At 39.4% G+C, this 22,217-nt stretch overlaps 1 protein-coding gene across 1 annotated transcript; it reads left to right on the forward strand.

Annotated features, from left to right (window-relative positions):
- Window positions 1–1,145: 1,145 nt before the first annotated feature.
- LOC124544708 (facilitated trehalose transporter Tret1-like) lies at window positions 1,146–14,934 on the forward strand. The gene is made up of 2 exons (XM_047123357.1): window positions 1,146–2,018; window positions 13,561–14,934. Exons 1-2 carry the CDS (start codon window positions 1,179–1,181, stop codon window positions 13,900–13,902), a joined length of 1,182 nt encoding a protein of 393 aa, XP_046979313.1. The 5' UTR covers window positions 1,146–1,178; the 3' UTR covers window positions 13,903–14,934.
- The last annotated feature ends 7,283 nt before the right edge of the window (window positions 14,935–22,217 follow it).

The raw sequence follows: 22,217 nt of genomic DNA on the forward strand, positions 1-22,217 counted from the left end.
TTTGTATTGGCCTGACTTCCTTAGTGCACGTGCCATTTATGGATGTAATTTTTAACCGAGTGAGTCACGTAAAATATTTGGCTATGCCTAAACGAAAGTGTACATTTTCTGATGTCCTTTCCTGCAAATATCCGGCTTTAGGAAAGGGAGAAATGAATTTGAAGCGGAATGTAAGATATGTGGTGCTGGAACGTACGTCTCAGTGGCCAATGAGGGTAAGAAATAACAGATCATCTGTCATGGTTTTACTTCATTGTTTCATGGTCATTCAATTCATTTGTATTCGGAAGGTTAAAGTGCAGTTTACATGTCGTCAGCTGCTGCTTGAATTGTAGATGTTGGTAATGGTGCGTTGAATGAAGGAAGGTGAATGGTCTTACGTTTTTCACTTTGTAAACAATTCCGTGTTGTTGACATAACAAAACAATTGACGCCACACTGTCACCACAATCAATGTTTTTAAATTTTTTTGTATTTCTCAGTTAACCACCACCTGACCATCAGTAACAATTAACTACTAGATTTACCGGTAATTCCCGGCAGTCACGTGACTTGTTCAAAGCTGACAGGTGGTATTCTCATCTGCAGTTGACCCGTTTGATGTGTCCTCTTTTTTTCTTCCTTTGTCCTCCTTTTTGAAGCTGTTTCTCCTCCTTTTTAAACAATTGCATCTGGTCACCCTACCTGTACGCGACTTGGCTAGCAACGGTCCTGCAACAGAAAGGAGGCCGTGTCGCGCACATTGCATGAGCGGTAGAATATTTTTCTTATTTCTATCCACACAATCCCATGATACAGAAAGCCACACCCTACCTTGCGTTTTAGTGGTGTTCTTCCAATTTATGTTGATACCTTTCGTTGGACTCTCACATATTTTCTGCCGTGTTTATTATTTATATAATTCCTATTATCCTCTGTAAATGATCAGTATTACATTTTTTCACGACCGCTTTTAATTACGCAGCACTATTAATTGTATATTCACAGCGTCGGTGATACACTTCGCTTTCGGCACGTTCATGGCTTGGTCGCCGACGACTGTTCCCATCCTGCAGGAGGAGGACTCGCCGGTGCCGCTGACGCCGGACCAGGGCTCGTGGATTGTGTCCATCAACTCGCTCACTGGCCTGGCGGCCATCCTTACCACTGCCTACGCCGCTGATGCCTTCGGGCGGAAAATGCTGATACTGGTGGGCGCCGTGCCCGCACTCATTTGGTGGCTGATGGTCGCCTTTGCCAGTTCCTATGAAGTGCTGATCACCGCCAGGGCCATCGGGAGCTTAACTGGGGGGTTCATCGGTGGCGCTACCACCATGTTCGTTTGTGAGATAGCTGACATCGAGATAAGGGGGACGCTCATGGCGTTTCACGGTATCTTCCTGTACGGTGGAAGTCTGCTCATGTACTGTATCGTGCCCTATCTGCCCATATCCACTGTTGCCTTCAGCTGCATGTCTGTTCCCATTTTATTTTTGGTCACGTTCGTATGGATGCCGAAGTCCCCGTATTTCTATCTCCTGCAGAACAGAGAATCTGAAGCTGTAAAGTCTCTTGTGAGGTACAAAGGCGAGCTGACACCAGAGGAGCTCCAGTTCGAGCTAGAAACGATGTACAAAGCTATCCGTCAGAAGCAAGAAACTAAAGGGAAGTGGAAAGACACATTTCTGGTACCAGTTTACCGGAGAACGTTGCTCTTAATGCTTGGATTTGGACTGATTCACACATCTACGGGATCTATAGCGTTTGCTAACTACACGACCTACATATTTCAGAAGAGTGGAAGTGGAATCGATGCAAATGTGTCTTCAATCATCGTGACTGCTGTTTCTTTAGTTTCAAGTCTAGCGTCATCATTTGTCATCGAGAGGGTCGGCCGGCGACCTCTAGCTGTAGGCTCAGCACTAGTAATGGGCGTCTGCCTTGCCATAATGGGCGGATACTTTTATGCTGACGCCGTCCAGGGCGACGTGAATTCCGCCTTCGACTGGGTACCACTCGCTTGCTTCATTTGTTTCAATGTAAGCATGTACTTATTTTTATTATGAGGGCGTGCTGAAAACTAATGCCTCCTAATTCTTTTTATTCTGTTCTGAATATCAGTTGAGGTGTTACATGTCATGCGTGTTACTCAGTTGACTTTCCCGCTTAGATGAAACTAGTTGAAACCCTCCGGCGCTAGAGGGCTCCAAATTGTAGCTTGTAGCAAGGCGTACTGTAACGTAATTGTGTTGGTGCGTGAGAAACAGGTTCTCCAATCAAATTTATAACAGCAAGAAACTTCGTCCGCATATGGCGCACCCTCTCATGACAATGCCAGACCACATACGAGCTTTGCGATGAGTGCAACAATCTGACGCCTTCGGCTCACTGTCGTCGATCATCTCGACTTGGCCCCATCCGGTTTTCATATTATTCCAAAACTTACAGAACACCTTAGAGGACTTCAATTTGGTAGTAACGAAGCGATATGCTAGCAGAGATTATGTTGTGGCTCCAACGACAAAGTCAAACATTCTACAATAACGGTATCAATAAATTGGGAGAAATGTGTTCATCATCATGGTGACTACGTTTAGAAGTAAATTTGTTCTACTTAAAAAAGTTTTAAGATTTTTCACTTAATGAATTCGGAGGCATTACTTTTCAGCTCACCTTCGCATTTATTGACTGTCGCAATTCCTTCGGTATTTTATTCTTCACAGAATGCAACATAATGCTTTTCTTCCACATAATTTACATTGTTGTTTACTCCTCACACGTACCGTAGATATGATCACGAGTTACACTGATAAACCAAAACATTATGAACTCTGCACCCCGGGATGTTGGACGCCACGTGGTGGCGCTGCGAGCATGTGACGTGGTAACAAAAGTATGTAAGCGGAGCATACACGGACGGTCGATGACCCTAACGTCGAATTGGCTGCAAATGGGTAAATTCATTGTGATAAGCGACTTTGACAAAGGGCAGATTATTATTGCGCAGAACCTGTGAACGAGTATCTAGGAAACGGCGAATGTGTGCTACTGTCGTGAACAAAAGAGGTAGGAGGACAGTGAAACTACCACTAGTTGCTAAATGGTTGGACGTCCACAACTCTTCACACAATGTGGGGTTCGGAGGCTTGTCTGCTCTGTAAAGAGAGATAGAGTGTGATGTGTGGCATTTCTGACGCAAGAGCACAATGCTGGTGCACGCACAAGTGTTGGGGAGCACGTCGTTCATTGTACGTTGTTGAACATGGAGCTCCGCAGCGGACCACCCCTAAGTGACCCAATGTCCCTGCAATGGGCACGGGACCATCAATGGAAACGTCTCGGTTCTTCACGTAAATCACATTTTTGCTACACTAGGTGGAAGGTCGTGTCCACAAACGCCGTCATAGAGGTGAACGGCGGCTCGATACGTGCAGTGCGCCACGGACCACGGACACAGGTTGGAGGGGAGGGGATGGGGTGGCGAACCGTATTATGCTATGGGAGACGTTGTCCTGCGCTTGATTGGGACCTGTGGTGGTAATCGAAGACACGTTGACAATTGCAAGCCACCTGCATCCTTTCATGCCTGATGTCTTCCCCGACGGCGATCAACTTTTAGCAGTGTAAATTATAGTGAACTGACGTTGATGTCTCTGCCACCACAATTCGTCTGATGTAAATCCTATGTAACCCATGTGGATCGCTATCGGGCGCCACCACCGCGTACGCAAATCACCAGCCCGTTATTTACACGAGTTACATGACCTGTGCGTAGACATCTAATGCCGAATACCTCCACAAACCTACCAACAATCTGTCGGAGCCCCGATACGCAAGTCAGCGATTTATTTCGTTTCAAAGACAGACAGACAAGCTATTAAGCAGGTGGTCAGAATGTTTTGGCTCATCAGTATATACACATTCGTGACCACCACTGTATGCTGATGATTTCATGCTTCTTGCTGTCTCGGAAGATAATTTGCGGGAACAACCTGTGATCAGACGTGATAACGTCCATCATTGTGGACTGCAGATGAACGTTTAGGGATAATAATTCAGAAATCAACTATACATATTTATTTATTAAAATATTTTGCTCAGCCTTACAGAAGGTATTTAGTGTATTTAGTTCGGCGCGGACATTAAAGACATAATCATGATTGAATTACACAAGGAAGGCAGTCCCCTCCTTGATCAAAGTACCTGAGATACTATGGTGTAAAACCAAAGGAGTAATGTAGACGATGAAATGGAAATTCTGACCATAGCAGCAATGGGGCACTGAAATAAATTCAGTGGTGACAAGTCAAAATTTGTTCCGGACTCGTACACGGATTACCCACTTTACGCGAGTAGTCGCCTTAAGGGTTCCGACTATGCGAGCACACTACCTGTCCAACCCAAATGTTTTACTTGCCGCACAATACAGACGTACTGTGTTCTTTCTCAGTACTCTCACTGCTCGCAACCTCATGCTGATTTCCACAAGTGTTTCGACACTCGATAAGCCATGCTGTGCCAGAAAACAGCGAAGAGTGCTAAGGAATACAACAATGCATGAATATGGGCATCGCTCATCAGATAACTGCTATTAATCCAGTCACTTGCTTTAATAGGAGGCTAATCATGTAGCTGTCTGGTACATCCCGTGAGCATTCGAAATGCAGATATTGGCGAATCCAAGGGGGGAGTGCCATTTGACTTTAGCGTAAGACTCTGCTACTAATAATACAAGGGGGACAGGCTGTAGAAACTAAAATAGCGTTTCGATAAAATATTTATTAAATAAAGCCAAAATCGTAATTATTTACCAGTTTCAGATAAAACCAGACTGTGGTCGAATAATCTAACAGAGAAATCTCTTCTTCTAAAATCTAATGCAGACATCAGACTTATACACAAAGAGCTGAGTGAATTGCTTTTGACTGAAACGAAGAGGATACACGAGTCAAGCCTACACCTGAATGGGAGGCGGAAGGACAGATTAGCTAAGCATCTTGAAGAATGTGTGAGGGCCCACAAGCACACAAAGCTGCAACATCGTCGCGAATTGAATATAGAATAAATTTCCTTTACTTCACGTCTATGGTTACAATTTTTTTTGTCTTTCTGGTGCCAAGAAAGTTTGTAACCATAGATGAAAAGTAAAGGAAATTTACAAAGCTAGATCTCTGTGATTTTTGGAGTCAGAGGGGCACATTTTTTTGAGTTAGAACCAGTTTATAGACATACAGTACTGGAAGAAATTAGAACAGAATAGATCCATTATCTATGTGACAGTTTACAGAAATGTAAAATTGCTTTGTTTAGTCAGAGCACTAGGAGGTTGAAGCACAAGATAGATAAGCTTCTTGTAAGTCTTCCATAGTAAATGTTCTGTCCATCTCTGAAAACCATATGATCACACGGATGGAAAAATAAATTTAAGGGATTATAGGCTAGCATGATTTTCTTGTAGAGTAAACATGCTGGACAGAATATTTATAATGCTGATACAGGAAGTTTTTGTGTAGAGAAACATGTGCTTGTTAGTTGTTACTGCAGGATGTTTCTGTTATTGCAGCAGTCTGTAAGTACTCTCTAGAAAACTTTCAACTGTTTACCAGTCATGCATGAAGAAGAAGTTAATAGTTAGTGGAGGTTTCAGTGCAGATTTCTTAAACGATTCTGACAGGAAAAATAAAATGTATTCAATATTTGGTTGAGTGAGTCCGATTTAAATGCCAAATTTTCCAGCTTGCATGCAGCAAGACAGCAGGACATGACTCAAAAAAATTTTGAGACGGTGCTCAGACTGAAATAATTAATGTATTCCAAATTGTTAATGGACTACCTGATCATGAGGCACAATTATGAGAACAAACAAATAAGCATTTTACAGCTCTGGGCAGTGAGTCTTACTCATATTAATGACAACAGGGAAAAATATCTTAAGAAGAAATTAAAAGAGTTAGTGTGGGATGAAAGAAATGCTAATGCAAAATTCGATATATTCCATAGTAAATTTGTGTCAATATTTGAAAGTGGCTTTCCTAGAACGTTATCCAAAAAGTCCATAAAGCATGTAAGCCATGATAAAGGGAAAACACATATTTATTTAGAGGCCAGAAAAAGCTAAGATCTGACGTTACTTGAGTTCTACAAAAAATAATGTAGTATTTTAAGGAAAGTCATTAAAATGTCCAGAAATACACACTTCCTAACAGAAATTAATAACACAGATGATAATATTAAAACAATAAGAAATATTGTGAAATGGGAGACAGGACAACCAGTCAGTGCATAAGATACTACAACAATTAAACAAAATGACGATGCAGTAATTGGTTATTCACATGTTGCAAATATCTTTAACAGACACTTTCCAAGCGTAGTGGTAGAAATAGGATTAAATGGTTATGTGGAAGAAACAAGGTAACACATTAAAAAGTCATTGCATAAAATTTTAACTAGAAGTAGAAACAACATCCATCATTAAAAATTAATAGAATTATAAGGATTCTAAAACACAAGACTTCATACGGTGTTGATAGAATTTCAGAAAGAGTTCTGAGAAGTTGTTTTAACGTCCTCAGTGATATGTATATACAATGTATCACTAGTACAAGGAATTTTTTCGAGAGAGGATAAAATACGAAAGTGTTAAGCTATTTTTAAACAAAGGCGACAAGGAAGAATTAAAGGTTTATCGCCCAGTTTTGGTTACTAACATCTATTTCCAAAATATTCGAAAAAGTAGAGTACAGTGATACCACATTTAAGTAGAAGTAACTTACTTAGCAAATCACACTTTGGAGTCCAGAAGGGTTGCTCGACTGAGAATGCTATTTATACATTCACTTGCCAAATTTTACGAGCCTTAAATCATAAAATGTGGATAGTTTTTTTTGTGATGTTTGGAAGGCATTTGATTGTGTAAATCATGCCATTCTCTTAGAAAAACTTATGTTTTGTGGAACTGATGGCTTCACACACAGCTGGTTCGAATCATATTTAAAAACCTGAATGTAAAATGTTGTGCTGAATAATTCAAACAATGTTGAGAGGGGAGAGAATATTAGTGCATGGGGTGAAATCACAAAGGGATTTTCAGAATGTTCCATTTTGAGTCCATACCTGTTCCATATATATGTGAAACAGCTTACACTTAACATTCAACAAGCAGAACTGGAACTTTTGGTAGATGATACTAACGTTACCACAAATCTCATTAGAGAGAAAGACACAGAAGAGGTCGTCAGTGATGTTTTTTAAAGAATTACTATATTTTTCTCTAAAAATGGGCTCTCTTAATTTTGAAAAAACACACTATGGTCAGTACGCTACTATAAATAGCCGTACCAACAACTGATGCAGCAAAAGTACGGGAGGTAGTAAACAGGGTAGAAAGTTCCAAATTTTTATATGTCAATATTGATGAAGGAAGCTGGAAGAAGCGTATAACTGAGCTACACACAATTAAGTTCACCTGCTTTTGCCTATCTTGTTGTTGCTTGACTTGGAATCACATGAATCAACCTTCTGACATATTTTGCACATTTCAGTTCAATAATATCTTGTGAATCAATTATTTGGGATAATTCACCACTTAGAAAGATATTATTAAAGCACAAACGCTAGCAGTAAGAATAATATGTGATGTTCACCTGGGGTCGCCATGTAGGCATATCTTCAATAAGCTAGACATTTTAATTGCACCATCGCAATATATATGTATATTCCCCAATGAAAGTTTTAAACATAAGCTAAAATGATTTCTCCTGAAAAAAGGTATCTATTTGGGGACAAGTCTGATTTAAAAACTGATAGCCTGTGTCTTTTTTTAAATTGTAAATATAGTTCCATGTTTAGCACTAAAACATACGTTCACTAATGGTTACACTGATCACGTACACGTGTCATATAAACTGACTCGTTCCGCACCATTTCGACGGAAGAGTCGTTAAAATGATATGTGGAACATGTAACTAACTAAATAACTATCAGCGATGACCTGAGAGACGTTCAGGAAATTCAAGGTTGCTACTGGTATCGCCAGGTACCGCCAGTAGCACTCATAGATACAGGGGTGACTTTGCTGAGCTATCCTTCTAAACAGAGTCTTGTGATGCGTTTTAACTGAAACTGGCAAATAATTACGATCTATATTGTTATTAACGAATATTTTTAAGAATTTAGAACTCACAGTTGAAACAGATTCTCAAGACTATACTTTTGAACTTGGACAAACTATACCCAGACTTTCATAAGATCACAGAAAAGAAAGGAAATTTTAAATAATGAATGAGGGACTCGCAGGATTACGTATGTAGTGAGGAAACTGGGCCCATACGGTAATGTCATTGGTAGTAACACTTCATTCTCCCGTGGTTCAGTTTAGAATGGTGCTAAATATTTGACCTTTATAAAAGTGAATAAATTAGCCACATCTATAAAATTCATAAAATACTGAAGTCACTTTAACTTAACATTGTGTATTAAAGGACAGTGAGATCCAGATAATGTGTTAACGTCACGTTTTTGTAGTCGCTATCATAGGGAGACAACGATGGGGCAGATGATCAGCAATTTGTCGTTTGCAAAGGTAATTTTCACAGATACCAATTTCAAGTGGCAGAATTTCAAAATTGCAGTGCTGTGTGTAGTGAAATGAGGTGAAAACAAAATAATATTCGCAGACTGCACTAGAAGTTATCAGCAGAAATGAAGTACTCCATATTCACAGAACTCTTCAGTGGTGTTACTTATTATTACTAACTAGTTGAGTACCTGGTACTGCCCCAGTATGTACGAATATTTATTCCAATTTTCTGTTGGTCCACCTCATCCTTCCCTCTTTCAGTCAATCTCATCCCACTCTCTCCGTATCTCCTCCTCCTCCCTCTCTACCTATCTCCTCCTAACCACTCTCTATACAACTCCAGTTAGACACTGGACTCGCATTCGGAAGGACGACGGTTCAATCCCGCGTCCTGCCATCCTGAGTTAGGTTTTCCGTGATTTCCCTAAAATCACTTCAGGCAAATGCCGGGATGGTTCCTCTGAAAGGGCACGGCTGACCTCCTTCCCCATCCTTCCCTAATCCGATGAGACCGATGACCACGCTGTCTGGTCTCCTTCCCCAAACCAACCAACCAACCTATACAACTCCTCCTCCATTTTCTATGAGTCTGCTCCTCCCTCCTCTCTCTGACCATCTACTCCATCCCCATCTGTCAGTCTGCAACTTCCCCCTCTGAGTGCTTCTCCTACTGCTCCCTCTATATCCTCCTCAATCCCTCTATCTTCTCTTCCGCCCCCCCCCCCCCCCCCTCTGTACAAGTTTGGTGAAATCGATCGACTGGTCTAAGAGTAGTTTCTTACCTGCGGCTCGCTCACATACGCTCGCTCACATACGCTCGCATCACATGTCACATGTACTTCATACATATTTAATATATTTCACACATATCTGTCCACAAATTTAACTTTTATCTCTAGTGAATATCAATCTGTAGTTTCGTTTTCACGCAGCTCGATGTGTATAACGTCATATCTCCTGTATCATAAGGCATACAACCGTATGGTTTTGGAGGTACATTTAGCGCCTTATGTGGACACTGTCTGTGATACCTGTTGCAAGTAGAATTAGTGTTTATCACATATCATCTCCTGAACTTTGTGTGGTACGGTGATACAGTTTTGCAGACACATTCAGTGGTATATCTGAATATTGTCTGGAAAAGTCTTGTGTTTACAGTTAAGAAAATGGTAGGAATAAAATGTCGAACCCAGTGCAGCTGTTATACTGCACGAACAGTGAGAAATGGAGTAAGCGGAATAAGAACTAATGGAGTAAGAACTTTTCCTCTTTCATCATTTTATGTGGGCGAGAAAAAGTATGGTATAGTTTTGAAATTATCAATAATCAATCTCAAATACTAGATGAATAAAGTCTGGGTTACACTCGTTTTTCACCCCCATCCCCACCCTGGGACAGGTAGTTGGTTTTAACCCCTAAAGCCATTCTCTCCAGACATTAAGCGATATGTGTACCAAGTTTGGTTGATAAAGGTCCAGCGGCTAAGGAGGAGATGGGGAACGTACCTACATATGGTGTCCAGTCACATTAATGCGATCACCTGTCAGAAGCCTGAATAACCATCGTTTGCAGCGCGGTCGTGCAGGAAGAGTGTCAGTGAGGTTCTGAAAGGCACCGCCAGGGATGTGGAGGCATGCTGACTCCAGTGCCCTGGCCAGCTGCACCAGGTTTCTCGGTTGAGGATCCAAGGTGCAAACAGGCCGGTCGACGTGGTTCCATAAATTGTCGATTGGGTTTTAATCAGGAGATTTTGGTGGCCAGGCGAGTACGGTAAGCTCATTCTGGTGCTCTCCGAACCACACAAGCACACTGTGAGCTGTGTGACACGTTGCATTATCTGGCTGGTGGATACCATCGTGCTGACGAAAACACAAACTGCACGCTTTAGTGGATATAGTCTCCAAGCGTAACTTACGTTGATCCATTGTGCCTTACAGAATGACGAGGTCATCCAGGCAATGCCACGAAAATATTCCCCAGACCATAACGCTCGCTTCTCAGGCATCTTTCCGACAACCATAGCAGTGCCGTACACGCCAATGGCCATCTCTCCGATGGAGCATAAAACGTGATTCATCTGAAAAGGTTGCCTGTTGTCTGTGCAAAATGAAGGTTGCTGATGTGGGAAAATTATTGTTTAGCTGTAGTATTATTCACATGACCATGGCATTTTGCTGTAGGCACTTTATTGTTGACAATGGCAAATAATGTGATAAATATAACCTTCTGACGAAGGGCACTAAAGCACTAAATGCCTGAAACCGGTAAAGAAATCAAATTTCTTTTATGCCACTGGTTGCTTATTATTGCGTAATTAGTCATGAGCTTGACCGCTAATGCGATTTTGTGGCTCAACATATGACTTGTATTAGTCAATTTTTCGTACCAGATGATTGTGACTGATCGAAACTGATAGTAAATAAATAAATTGTTCTAAGGCACCCTAGTGTCACGGGTTTTCTGAATCTTCTGAAGAAGCCACTTGTCACCACTCAGTGGACGTCCAGTTGCGCTACTGGCTTGAAAATTCTAGCCTTCATGGCCGATGGACAGCAGTCAGCACAGGTGCAAGAAACAGGTGACTGTTGTGGATGGAGTCTCGGTGAACGGTCGTTGAGGAGACACTTTTGGTAACCTCTAGGTTCGTCTAGGCGCTCGGTTTCTCAAAGGTTGGACGTCTGTTTGCCCATACACATTTCGACAGTCGTCGTTCACCCTTGTCATCTATGGGCCATTGTGTAGCACAGTTGCCTCAGCGTCGTTTTTGGATAACACCACTTTGCCATGCACGGTATACTTCAACAACGGCGGCACTTGAACAGTTTACATAGTCGTTATTGCAACGCTTCCACCCTGGGCCCAGAAGCCAAAGATCACGCCCTCTTAGATGTCAGATAAGTCGCTCCGTCTCCGCGTTACGACAACGAATGCACTGTTTACCGCGTCCCCCCGACATTTATACCTTCTGCTGCCAGTGCTGTAACCTGCCTCCTGTGAGTGGTTGTTGCACGAACTCAGGCGGTGATCACATTAATGTGAGTGGACCGTCAACAAGAGGCGGTCAAAAAGTTCCCGTTCGCGGTCGTACAAACCAGAACAGGTATGCCAATCAGACATAATCACCGTGCGGATTTAGGCTACTATCACATTGACCGACTAGATTGAAGATACCCATTTGGTGAAACGCAATGTCCTGCTGCATGAAGCAGTCCCTAAATGCCTGCTATACGTTCTCCCCCGACAGGAATCGTCGACCTTTCAAGGTCTTCTTTAAGGGAGCATGGGGAGAGATCAGGACTAGAGGCATGTGCTCGGTGATTTCCTATTCTAGTTCGAATAACTTAAGCGTTACGTTATTTGCGATATGAGGACGTGTGTTATCATGAAGCAGCAACACACCTTGTCGCCCTTTTCCCAGAAGTTTCGCCTTAACTGCACGCCGTAATTTCTCGGCATTGCGCAGTACCGTTCCCCAGTGGCGGAAACACAAGGTTACTTGAAATCAACATGCAGTGGGGCTCCCAGATCGACCAACATCTTGTGCTGAATCATGAGCAGCAAGGTACTTTTCGCTCCATTCCACAATGGTGGTTTTCACCAGACACACTGGCCCGTATACATTCTCCATTCCCCAAAGGATGTTTGCCGGTGTTTGTCCTTTAGCATCCTATAAAAGAACGACAGTACGTTGTTCCTCTTTGGATGCACTTGGTAATATCGTTGCCACATTACACGTTTCCGCGTTTATCGCACGCACTTTGGAAAAACGCGAATGCCGCACTAATCCCTTGCCTACATGTCGGAGCTTATATAACCATATCGGAATCCCGCTACGTTGCATACACGCTTCATCAACATCCTCAAACGCAGACTTTTGATGCCCCTTTTACTTACGCACATATATCCATCCATTTTTATAATATGTGTGGAATAACAAACAGATAAAACAACTTAGGAGTCACCATAACAAATAACTACAGTAAACACCTTCTATCAGTACAAAATTAATTATCGTGACCATATTCTTCTTGCGGGGTATAATTGAACGCTAGGTGACAATAGTTTTCGTAGTATTATTATGATAAAAAGTGCTTCTGCTCTATGATATGTTTTTTTATGAACCAACTAGTTTCATGGCGTTAGAGGCACTTCTTGAGGTATAAATCTGTATGTAAGTGAGAGCAAAACGTATACAAATCATGTTTAGTCGAAGTGTACATATAGGAATATTACTTACTCATTTATTTCAAGCGATAACCAGTAGATGACCAAACATTCTCCATCGAATTGTACTAAAAATGTTCCACCATCAAGAGGTCGGTAGCCAAGTTAAAATACGGCAGACTGTAGGAACATCATTCCGATAAAGGAAACATATATAAAGGAAACATATATATATATATATATATATATATATATATATATATATATATATAAAATACTGAAACAGTCTTTTTCATAGTGATACAATTCTACAGTTGTGAACGCCCACAATTTCTAGTATTTCTAGTCAAACGCTCACGCAGACATATGGCAAAACAGGCTTCTACACACTAGTCATCATCGAAACCCCAACTTGGCCGATGATTGTGTCAGAACATGCGAGGGATCTGTATTCACATGAGACACCTGTCACTAGTATACAACTGTGGCACTGCATTCCCAAAAATTGTGCAAAATATTAACAATACTGATGTGATATGTTCAAGGGTCTCAATGAAATAATTTGTTTATTTCAAGTAGAATGAAGAAACCTTCATACACTAAAATAACTTGTTTTAAAAATTAATAGCTGTCATCAATCGAAGCACTAAAAAAATGCAAAACTCATTTGATAAAATCTATGCTCGTCTTCAGTTACTCATCGTATTCACCATTGAATCACCATTAATGAACATTAATCTGCATATTTTTCAGAATATTTTGTTGTCAAGGCTTATGGAAAAATCTGTTGCAGTTGAACTGTAATATCGTGCTAATGAGTGCTAAATATGTTTCAGCTAAGCAACAGCGTTGCATCGGCGCCAATTGGATCCCTGCTCACAGGAGAAGTGTTCCACGTGTCTGTTAAGGCCATCTGCCTGACGTTATACAGCACAACAACAGCTCTCTATGGCTTTGTCCTGAAGAAGCTGTTCCAAGTGGTGTCGGACGGCCTGGGTGCTTACTACTCCTTCTGGGCGTTCTCTTTTATGTGCTTTGTCTGTGCAGTGTACATGTACAAGCTGCTGCCCGAAACAAGAGGAAAGACCTTTGCAGAGATCAACGACGATATGGAATACATCACAGGTGGACATATTGATGACGACAACAAAGATTCAGTGAAGACAGCTTCTGGATGAAAGTTAAAAAGTGCTTGGTCTTTTATCTAAGTTAATGACAATGCAGCGAAGTAACATATTTCATCCTGCTTCACACCTCTCTTATCACGAGAAATAACTCTGAAGGGAAGAAGCAACTGAATCCAAGTTTCCTTTAAGGAAATACCTGGAAATGTCATACAGATGAACCTGATGTACATTTCGTAGAAACTCAGAGTATCTGACATCTCGGAAAATTTTTTTAGATCATATCATTCTCATTATAGACAGTGTGTTCTTCACCAGTATTTGTATTGTAAGTTTGACAACTGCAGTTTCTGTATGCATATTACAATTTATCATAGACGATTTTTTACACATCGTAACAAATATGATGTATGCGTGATGTTTTTCACACGTTAACAAATTTGTTGTCTGGGTGATCTGTTTGTGAATAGCTATATCTTAACGATATCGCCACATCTAAAATTCATTTGAAACGTAAATCACCCCAAAAGAAACATTCAATAAATCGGAAATGATTATCTAATAGTCGACGACGCGTTTTTCTAATGGCAGCAAATGGTCTGTTATTGACACTAAGAGAGTGAAAGACGACTCTTGCTTTGGAACAAATTGCTCGATCATGATATTGTGGACATTTCCGTGTGATCTTATAGTATTATTGCCTAAGTTTATGTGCAGTTTAAATTAAACTTCTTGCAAGTTCTTAGATTTGCTTTAATAATGATATTTTAAGCGGTATTCCCGTGCATGCAAAAAATAGAATTAGCGGTTGCGAAGATCTGATTTTCATTCAGTTATGTGATCACAAAGTTAACTGTTCTTTCAGCATTTTATCATTCCTGTGATCTAAATCTGTTTAGCTTTCTAAAGCTCCAGACATTGTGAAACTGTCGGCTTTTATTAATTAATTGTGACGTGAATTAAAGAAGTTTGGTCCTTACCATAACTCCTTCTGTAAGTTTCAGCAGTGTCTGCAGATGTGTGCTGCTTCAGACGAAAATTCTCTTTGTTATTTGTTTTGCTTTTCTTAAGAAATGTGAAGTATGATTAAAGAAATGGCTCAACTCACTGTATTTATTAACAAACCAATTTTCTTCCCACATCCTATTTACTAGAACGTTTTTAACAATAGTACCAAACAAACATAACATACATACAAATATAAACGTCAACCTCGTTTCTCTGTATGCTGAAGCACTGTTCTCTTTTGGTGCTCGGACTGTAACGTTATTTTGAGACGAACCTATTTCAACCAAAATTAATATACAAGATGGCACGAAATACGTCTCTTAGTTACTGCAAATGTAAGCTTCTCTAAGAAAAAGCTACTAGCGAATACTTTCAGTATTCGATATAGTAACGGTAATTGCAAAAATGGTCCATGTTACAAGATGGGTAGTAAAATAATCTAGTGACAACACTTCATTTAAAGCTTTCATCGACTGCATTTCTAAACAGTCACACTACAGTACTTCACAACAACCGAACATATAGACAAATGTAGGTGTCCTGCTCAGTGTACAAAGGCTGCTATGTACAAGAAGACATAAGAGTTCTATTGTTAATACGGTGCCTAGTCCACTTCTAAGCCCTGTATATGTATCTAAAGGTTCTGCGCTCAGAACCTGATGAAGACATTTTTTAAAATGAACTGATGAGATCAAAATCCAATATGGCGCTGGCAGGAAATTTGAAACTGCAAGATGGCAGTGGTGGGAAAATATAAAATGCAGGAAGGTGGAACTAACATAGTTGTTCTAGTGGAAAAAGCTGTCACAGTAGCACATGCAATTGAAAAAAACCAAGGTGACGGAACTTGCCAATTTGTACTGCAAAAGTGTCCTGGCGACATGTGTTATTTATCATTATACTCACACGTATGTATATATTTGAGGTAGTTTCCCGGCCTGATAGATCACAAGTGGCATACAAAAACTACGTAAGCTACAGCGCATGCGCGTCGAGCGAGTTTTTCAACATTCTCACGCTCTCTTCGCACAAGCCATTAGTTCTAGAGAAAAGAACGAATAGGACCTTTTTTGTAGGAAATTTAATATAGTTTAATTTTGTACTGCAACACGTTTTCGCTGGAGGGTGCGGTTTTCGAGTTATTCAAGAAAAACGTACAAAAATGATATTAACTGTGTTCTATCTCGGAAAACATTCGGAATAGGGCATACATCCATATGAAGTTTTTTGTTCAGAATCACTAACACTATCACCCTTCAAAGCGCTTGTACCTTTCCTCCTGACTCACCAAATATATATATACCACACTTTTCTAAAATTCTCCAAATAAACCGGAGTCGACCGCTCCCCTTCCCTACCTCAATCCTCACATGTTCATTCCATTTCATATTGCTTTTCAACGTTCGCCTAGATATTTAAAGGACGTGACTGTGTCAACAGAACATTGTAGGTTTGTTTTCCCTACTCGTCCGCAATAACTTAGATTTTTCTACGTTTAGAGCCAGCTGCCATTCATATATATATATATATATATATATATATATATATATATATATATATATATATATATATATATATGGTGAGTCAGGAGGAAAGGCACATCTCCTGTAAAGATGATTGTAATAATCACAATCGGTACGGAATATATATATATATATATATATAACCCGTGTACATCAATGGGTCAAACATATATTTTCGTCATATATGAGGCCACCAAGTGTAGAACATATACAATTCTCTTAATAGCCTGTCTTAACACAGTCCATGTAAATGTGCTGTGCCTTTGCACAATTACAGTAGTTCTCACTCGGTGATAACTCCACACTTACCATGTTTCTCGAAATTCTTTACATTTTTTTTGTGATATTGGCACAGTGATCATCAGGCACTTAAGATTTGTTAACTGTAGATATATCTTTTTCCGTATTTCCCAAATGATTATACTTCAACCACTACAGACACAGACAAAATGAATCAAAGCCAACTTCCACGTCTCACTTTCTGTCACCTATAGTGTCCTACTTTTAGCCAAGAAGTACACATATAATACATTTATCAAAGAATTCATTTTACATAGAATATAAATTGCTTATTAATAACCTTTTTCAAGTTATTTTGAAAGTTTAAATTTGACAACTGTAACGTAAATGATCGGATTGGATTGTTTTTGGGAAGGAGACCAGACAGCGAGGTCATCGGTCTCATTGGATTAGGGAAGGACGGGGAAGGAAGTCGGCCGTGCCCTTTCAAAGGAACCATCCCAGCATTTGCCTGAAGCGATTTAGGGAAATCACGGAAAACCTATAACGTAAATGAGGTCAGATCAAATAAAAATAAATCACCAAACTTTGAAATAAATATAGTCCCCTAATACAGGCCACATTTTATTTTTAAGCAATATATCCCACATGTTAAATGATAGTGGCTCCTCATTTCTAATATTTCTCACTGTATACTGCAATTTTCCCTACTAAAATTGGTTTCTTCTTTGCTTCAGTGACATCTCTGATTATGTCACTATAATTCTCATTTAATTACGATGGTTTGATGAAATTATTATTACTCCACATATCTCTCAACTTCCATATTAACTAAATTAACTAATTTCAACATTTTCTCTCTCTTGTCATCGATTTTCATGGTTGCTTTTCTCTAATTACAAGTACTTTACCGTTATTTGATACCACAATATTTCATAAACATAATTTACTAGCATATATGATATTGAGTCCGTAACTGTAGCTTCTTCAGCTTTCATATATTCCTAATACATCATCATAATTATGTTTGCTCACATAAAATATCCCCATAAAGCTGTAATACATTGTCATTAGTGCTATTCTTTCACAATACAGTCTCAATATCTCATAAGTTACAGTGCTTTAAAGCTTTGTCAGTAACAATAAACTCTCATCTTAAAGTAACATCATGACAGTAGTATAACACCAATTTTTTCCTGGTCTTATTACATGTCACCTTCTGAACCGCATCATGACTATGAAAGAAAAATGGTTCAAACGGCTCTGAGGACTATGGGACTTAACTTCCAAGGTCATCAGTCCCCTAGAACTTAGAACTACTTAAACCTAACTAACCTAAAGACATCACACACATCCATTCCCGAGACAGGATTCGAACCTGCGACCGTAGTGGTCGCGCGGTTCCAGACTGTAGCACCTAGTACCGCTCGGACACCAAGGCCGGCATGACTATGACTTCAACATTACCTACTTCACACTGATTTGCGCAGCAGCCTATAATACTAGTTTCTCCCTCACTGTAGCTACAATAACTTAATTATTCTGACTATTCGTAATGTTGTTTTACTGCAACAATGTTTCACACTGTGTGAGGAAAGATTGAAAATAACTGTTGCTTCCATACTACCTTTAATAACTTCAATATTCCCACATAAAGCATTAGCTTTATTACTACTTCATGGCAGTAGGAACCAAACTAAGTCTGTGTCTAGCCATGATATTTCCAATAATAAACAGAGTTTTGGAAATTACCTCAAGATAACGCTAAATTTAGTATTTTCTTCGCCACTGCGAGTCTTTTAGTCCACCGTTTCCACTGGAGTGAAATACAAAATATCAGTTTGGCAGGCAACATTACCTTTCTGACTATTCCTCAACAAAATGTGTGAAATATTTTGTTATGCTTTTATAAGAAATGAAATCCATTCATAACCATAAGGTTCGCTTTTTGCGCAAAACAAGCTTTATATTTGATGACTTCTGCTACGTAGTACTGCCGATATGTGAAGTAATTAAAATACTGCCAGTTTACGTTAAAGGAATTTACTTAGGGAACTCTACGGATTCGGTCAACAAGAACAGATTTTAGAGGCATAATAAACACTCTACATTCATCTTTAGTTGTGTATGACGCTGTCAGAAACAGATGTGCACCACGAAGGACTTTCTGACTGCCATATAATCTCACTCAAGATCTTCTGGAAGTGTTTTTAAATACTGCAGTAAGTCGCGGAGGAGCAGAATATCAATCCACCAGTCTGAAGCTGCTTCCAAGAGCTTTTTGGTAATATTCAGATTGGTAAATCTACTAGTGCTAATTGCTTTACCACTGTAATAACTAACGAATATGATTACATACCTCATACAGTTTCTTACAGTTTGTACTTGGATAGAAAATTGAACAAAATACTAGAGTGCCACATTTGGCAAATTTTACCATTTTCTAAAATTTCTAGTACCAGTATCCTGAACAGAAGAAAACAGAGGAACTTCATCTATTATATCCAATGAACAAGTTTATCCGTGAAAAATGGGCCAGAAACTATTACACAAATGTGGATTTTTAATGTGAAAACCCCTTTTAAGAAACTAGTTACCTCAGCTTTGCAGGACATAACGAATGATGTTTTTCTTCAGCTGAATAAACATGTTTCAAACCTTTCTCCCCTTGATAAACACATTAATCAACTGAGCAAAAGCTGTACTCATTGAGTATTGTAAAATAAGGCTACATGATGAAGTGAGACTCCACAGCAAGAAGCTACACCATGCTCTGATTAGAAATGTTCACACAAAAATAATTTTGTTTAATATTCAGTGATTTTGTGATTCTTTTGAAAATAGAGTTCCATACACATGTGGTGGCACCTACAGCTGCAGAAGTTATCTCACGTATGGCTGAACTGTAGTTTTTGTGTTTGTTTGTGTGAAATAAATGTGTATTTTTCTTAAACTCCGTTGCCAACAAGTGAGAAATTAATGTCTTATATTTGTTTTAGTGTGACTGAGAATAATTTTCTTCATTTCTATGTCTTAAAAATGTGCCATCGACTTAATTTTTAAGATGATTGGACTATTTTTTGGCAGTACAGAAGTGTCCGATTTCACCCGTCTGCTTAGACCCATGACGTAATCAATATGGCGGAAACGGCTATTTCCAGCGTATACAAAATGGTGACAATGATGTCTCTACATACACACGTCAACTAGCGCAAGCAAACATAAAAATGACACAATAATGTCTCACTTCAAAATAAAATGAAATTAACGGGATATCCGCGGAAAATTGAGGGTTTAGGGTGGGGACAAGCTACATATGCAACAAAAAAACACCGCACCATCTCAAAACAAATTATATCCAAAAGATTTTAAGTCACAGCATTCCGCTACACCAAGAAAACCACAGGAATCGGGCATATCCCTTGACCTACATAGCTCAACCTCAGCTACCGATGCGAAAAAACAAACACCTACAACCCCAAAAAGTGGCCTATATAGCTTAACCGAAGCTATCTATACCAAAAAGACAACAGCTACAAACACCTACAACCCCAAAAAGTGGCCTATATAGCTTAACCGAAGCTATCTATACCAAGAAGACAACAGCTACAACTGCGAAAATTGGAACCAAAATACTCACAACTCTAAAACGAAATATCCCATAGTGACTACATCAATTAAAACACAACCGATCTACCATAAATATACAAGACACAAAACGTCACAATTACTACACAATAAAACCAAAACAAAAATTACTTACCAACAAAAGCCGGCAATACCATTTCAGTATCCACTCACACCCCTGCTCCGACAACGCCACGCCACAAACATGAAACCTAAAATATTCAACAATAAGACTGAACATCTACAGAAACTGTATGACAGACATCATATTATCACACATCTCAGAACGTAATGATACACTGTCATATCCGCACCTAACGAAAAAGCAATAAAGAAAAATTAGACTTCTTCCTGCACTACAAACACGAAACTAATCAGACCTAACAAAAGCGCCAAACACATAAACAGAAAGAACCTTAATCACTCACTGAAAACACTCTTACAATCCACGTTACCGCACCAACTGTCTAAGCTCGAAATCACGTTAGTAAGAAGAGAAGCAAATGTTAAGTGAACCAAATACCACAAATTAAAGTCAGCACGTCCACATCCACCAACCGGGGCCATCATCAAATACAACAACACGACATCAACAAACACAACCGACTCAAAAACTCCACCCCCTGGTGACCTCGCACACCTCACCATTACGTCACGGATCAAAGCAGACGGATAGAATTGGACGCTTCCACTTTTTTCCTTCTTCGCCCTCATATAGAGTATTCACTACAGCAAAAATTGGATTAAATAATGTTGATTCTAAAAGATCTGCGTTAAGGATACAGTAATAAATTTCCACAGTACAAGGATATAAGTTTTGTATAAGTGCTGTTTTTCTGTGATAAATTAAGTGCTTGTATTATTATCATCAGTCCCTTGATTTTTTATTTGTGTTAATCGCTTATTTTAGAATTCTGTTCAGATTTTTGGCACCAGGTCAGGAAGTGAAAACATTGTCATCAGAAACATACTCCCCCCTGACACTTGACCAGAAAAAGCTGCAACCTGAACACACATAGAAACTGATAACTATCCTGTTAAAAAATTCTATTTACCTTACTCTTCCGAGAGAGCTGTTCGTCTATAGGAAACATACAATAATATTAAGACAAACACAGTTGTATCGAGATATATTAATGTCTGTGTAAAGTGTTCAGGGTGTACATTTCTGTCCATGTAAATGGTGATATTTTATTTTTATTTTTCTAGATGTTGTTGAGTATTGGTGTTGTCATATTTTCACGATGTTGTAAACGAATCCTCTAGGGCAGGCCTCTTTAAGTAAATAAAGTGTTTGGACATGTGTAGTAAAGAGTGTCTATTCACCAGATTTGATCACGAAGATGGTCGTGTAAAACAGATAACCACACATTCCACATAATGCTTTTTAGGGCTCTTGGAATTCTTACTCCCCGATTCCTGTACTCCTTAATGATTCTCCTTACGATATCAAAAACAAGTTTCAGGTGAATTGTAATGTACTTAACACAATACAAGGCAATCAAAATCATTTTCATGTACTTTGTGTTCTTACACAGAGTTCCGAGAGCAGTAATGGAGTCTGCTGCAAAGGTATGCTGTCCAGCAAGGTCCCATCTAACATAAAGCAAGAAATCGGGAATTTCTACTAATTCAAAAGGAAACTGTATTTAAATTAGCCACTCTTTTTATTTTTACTTGAAGATCTAGATTCAATAATTAATAAGTACTATTGGTTACTTGGTAGGTATGAATCTGTGCTGTAAAGCTATATATTAAATAGTAATGCATTGTATGCAAGACTCAGGGTTTGCAGATATAAATAACTATTTTGTTTGAAAAAAATCAAGTGTTATCTAGTTAGTATTAAGCTACCAGTGGGAGCCAAACAGGAAGTATTTAGTGTAACTGTGGATGCTGCAGCAACTAGGCTTTCTGCCCCGAGTCACGTGATTTAGATGTTGGTTTCAAGCCTTAATACGGCATAGATAG

The sequence above is a fragment of the Schistocerca americana genome, chromosome 1 (assembly GCF_021461395.2).
Source record: "Schistocerca americana isolate TAMUIC-IGC-003095 chromosome 1, iqSchAmer2.1, whole genome shotgun sequence".
Lineage (NCBI taxonomy): Eukaryota > Metazoa > Arthropoda > Insecta > Orthoptera > Acrididae > Schistocerca > Schistocerca americana.

Coding starts and splice junctions, on each gene's coding strand:
- LOC124544708 (XM_047123357.1), top strand. CDS start 1,179: ATGCTGATACTGGTGGGCGCCGTGCCCGCACTCATTTGGTGGCTGATG. Junction 2,019..13,560: donor CTTGCTTCATTTGTTTCAAT/GTAAGCATGTAC, acceptor AATATGTTTCAG/CTAAGCAACAGCGTTGCATC.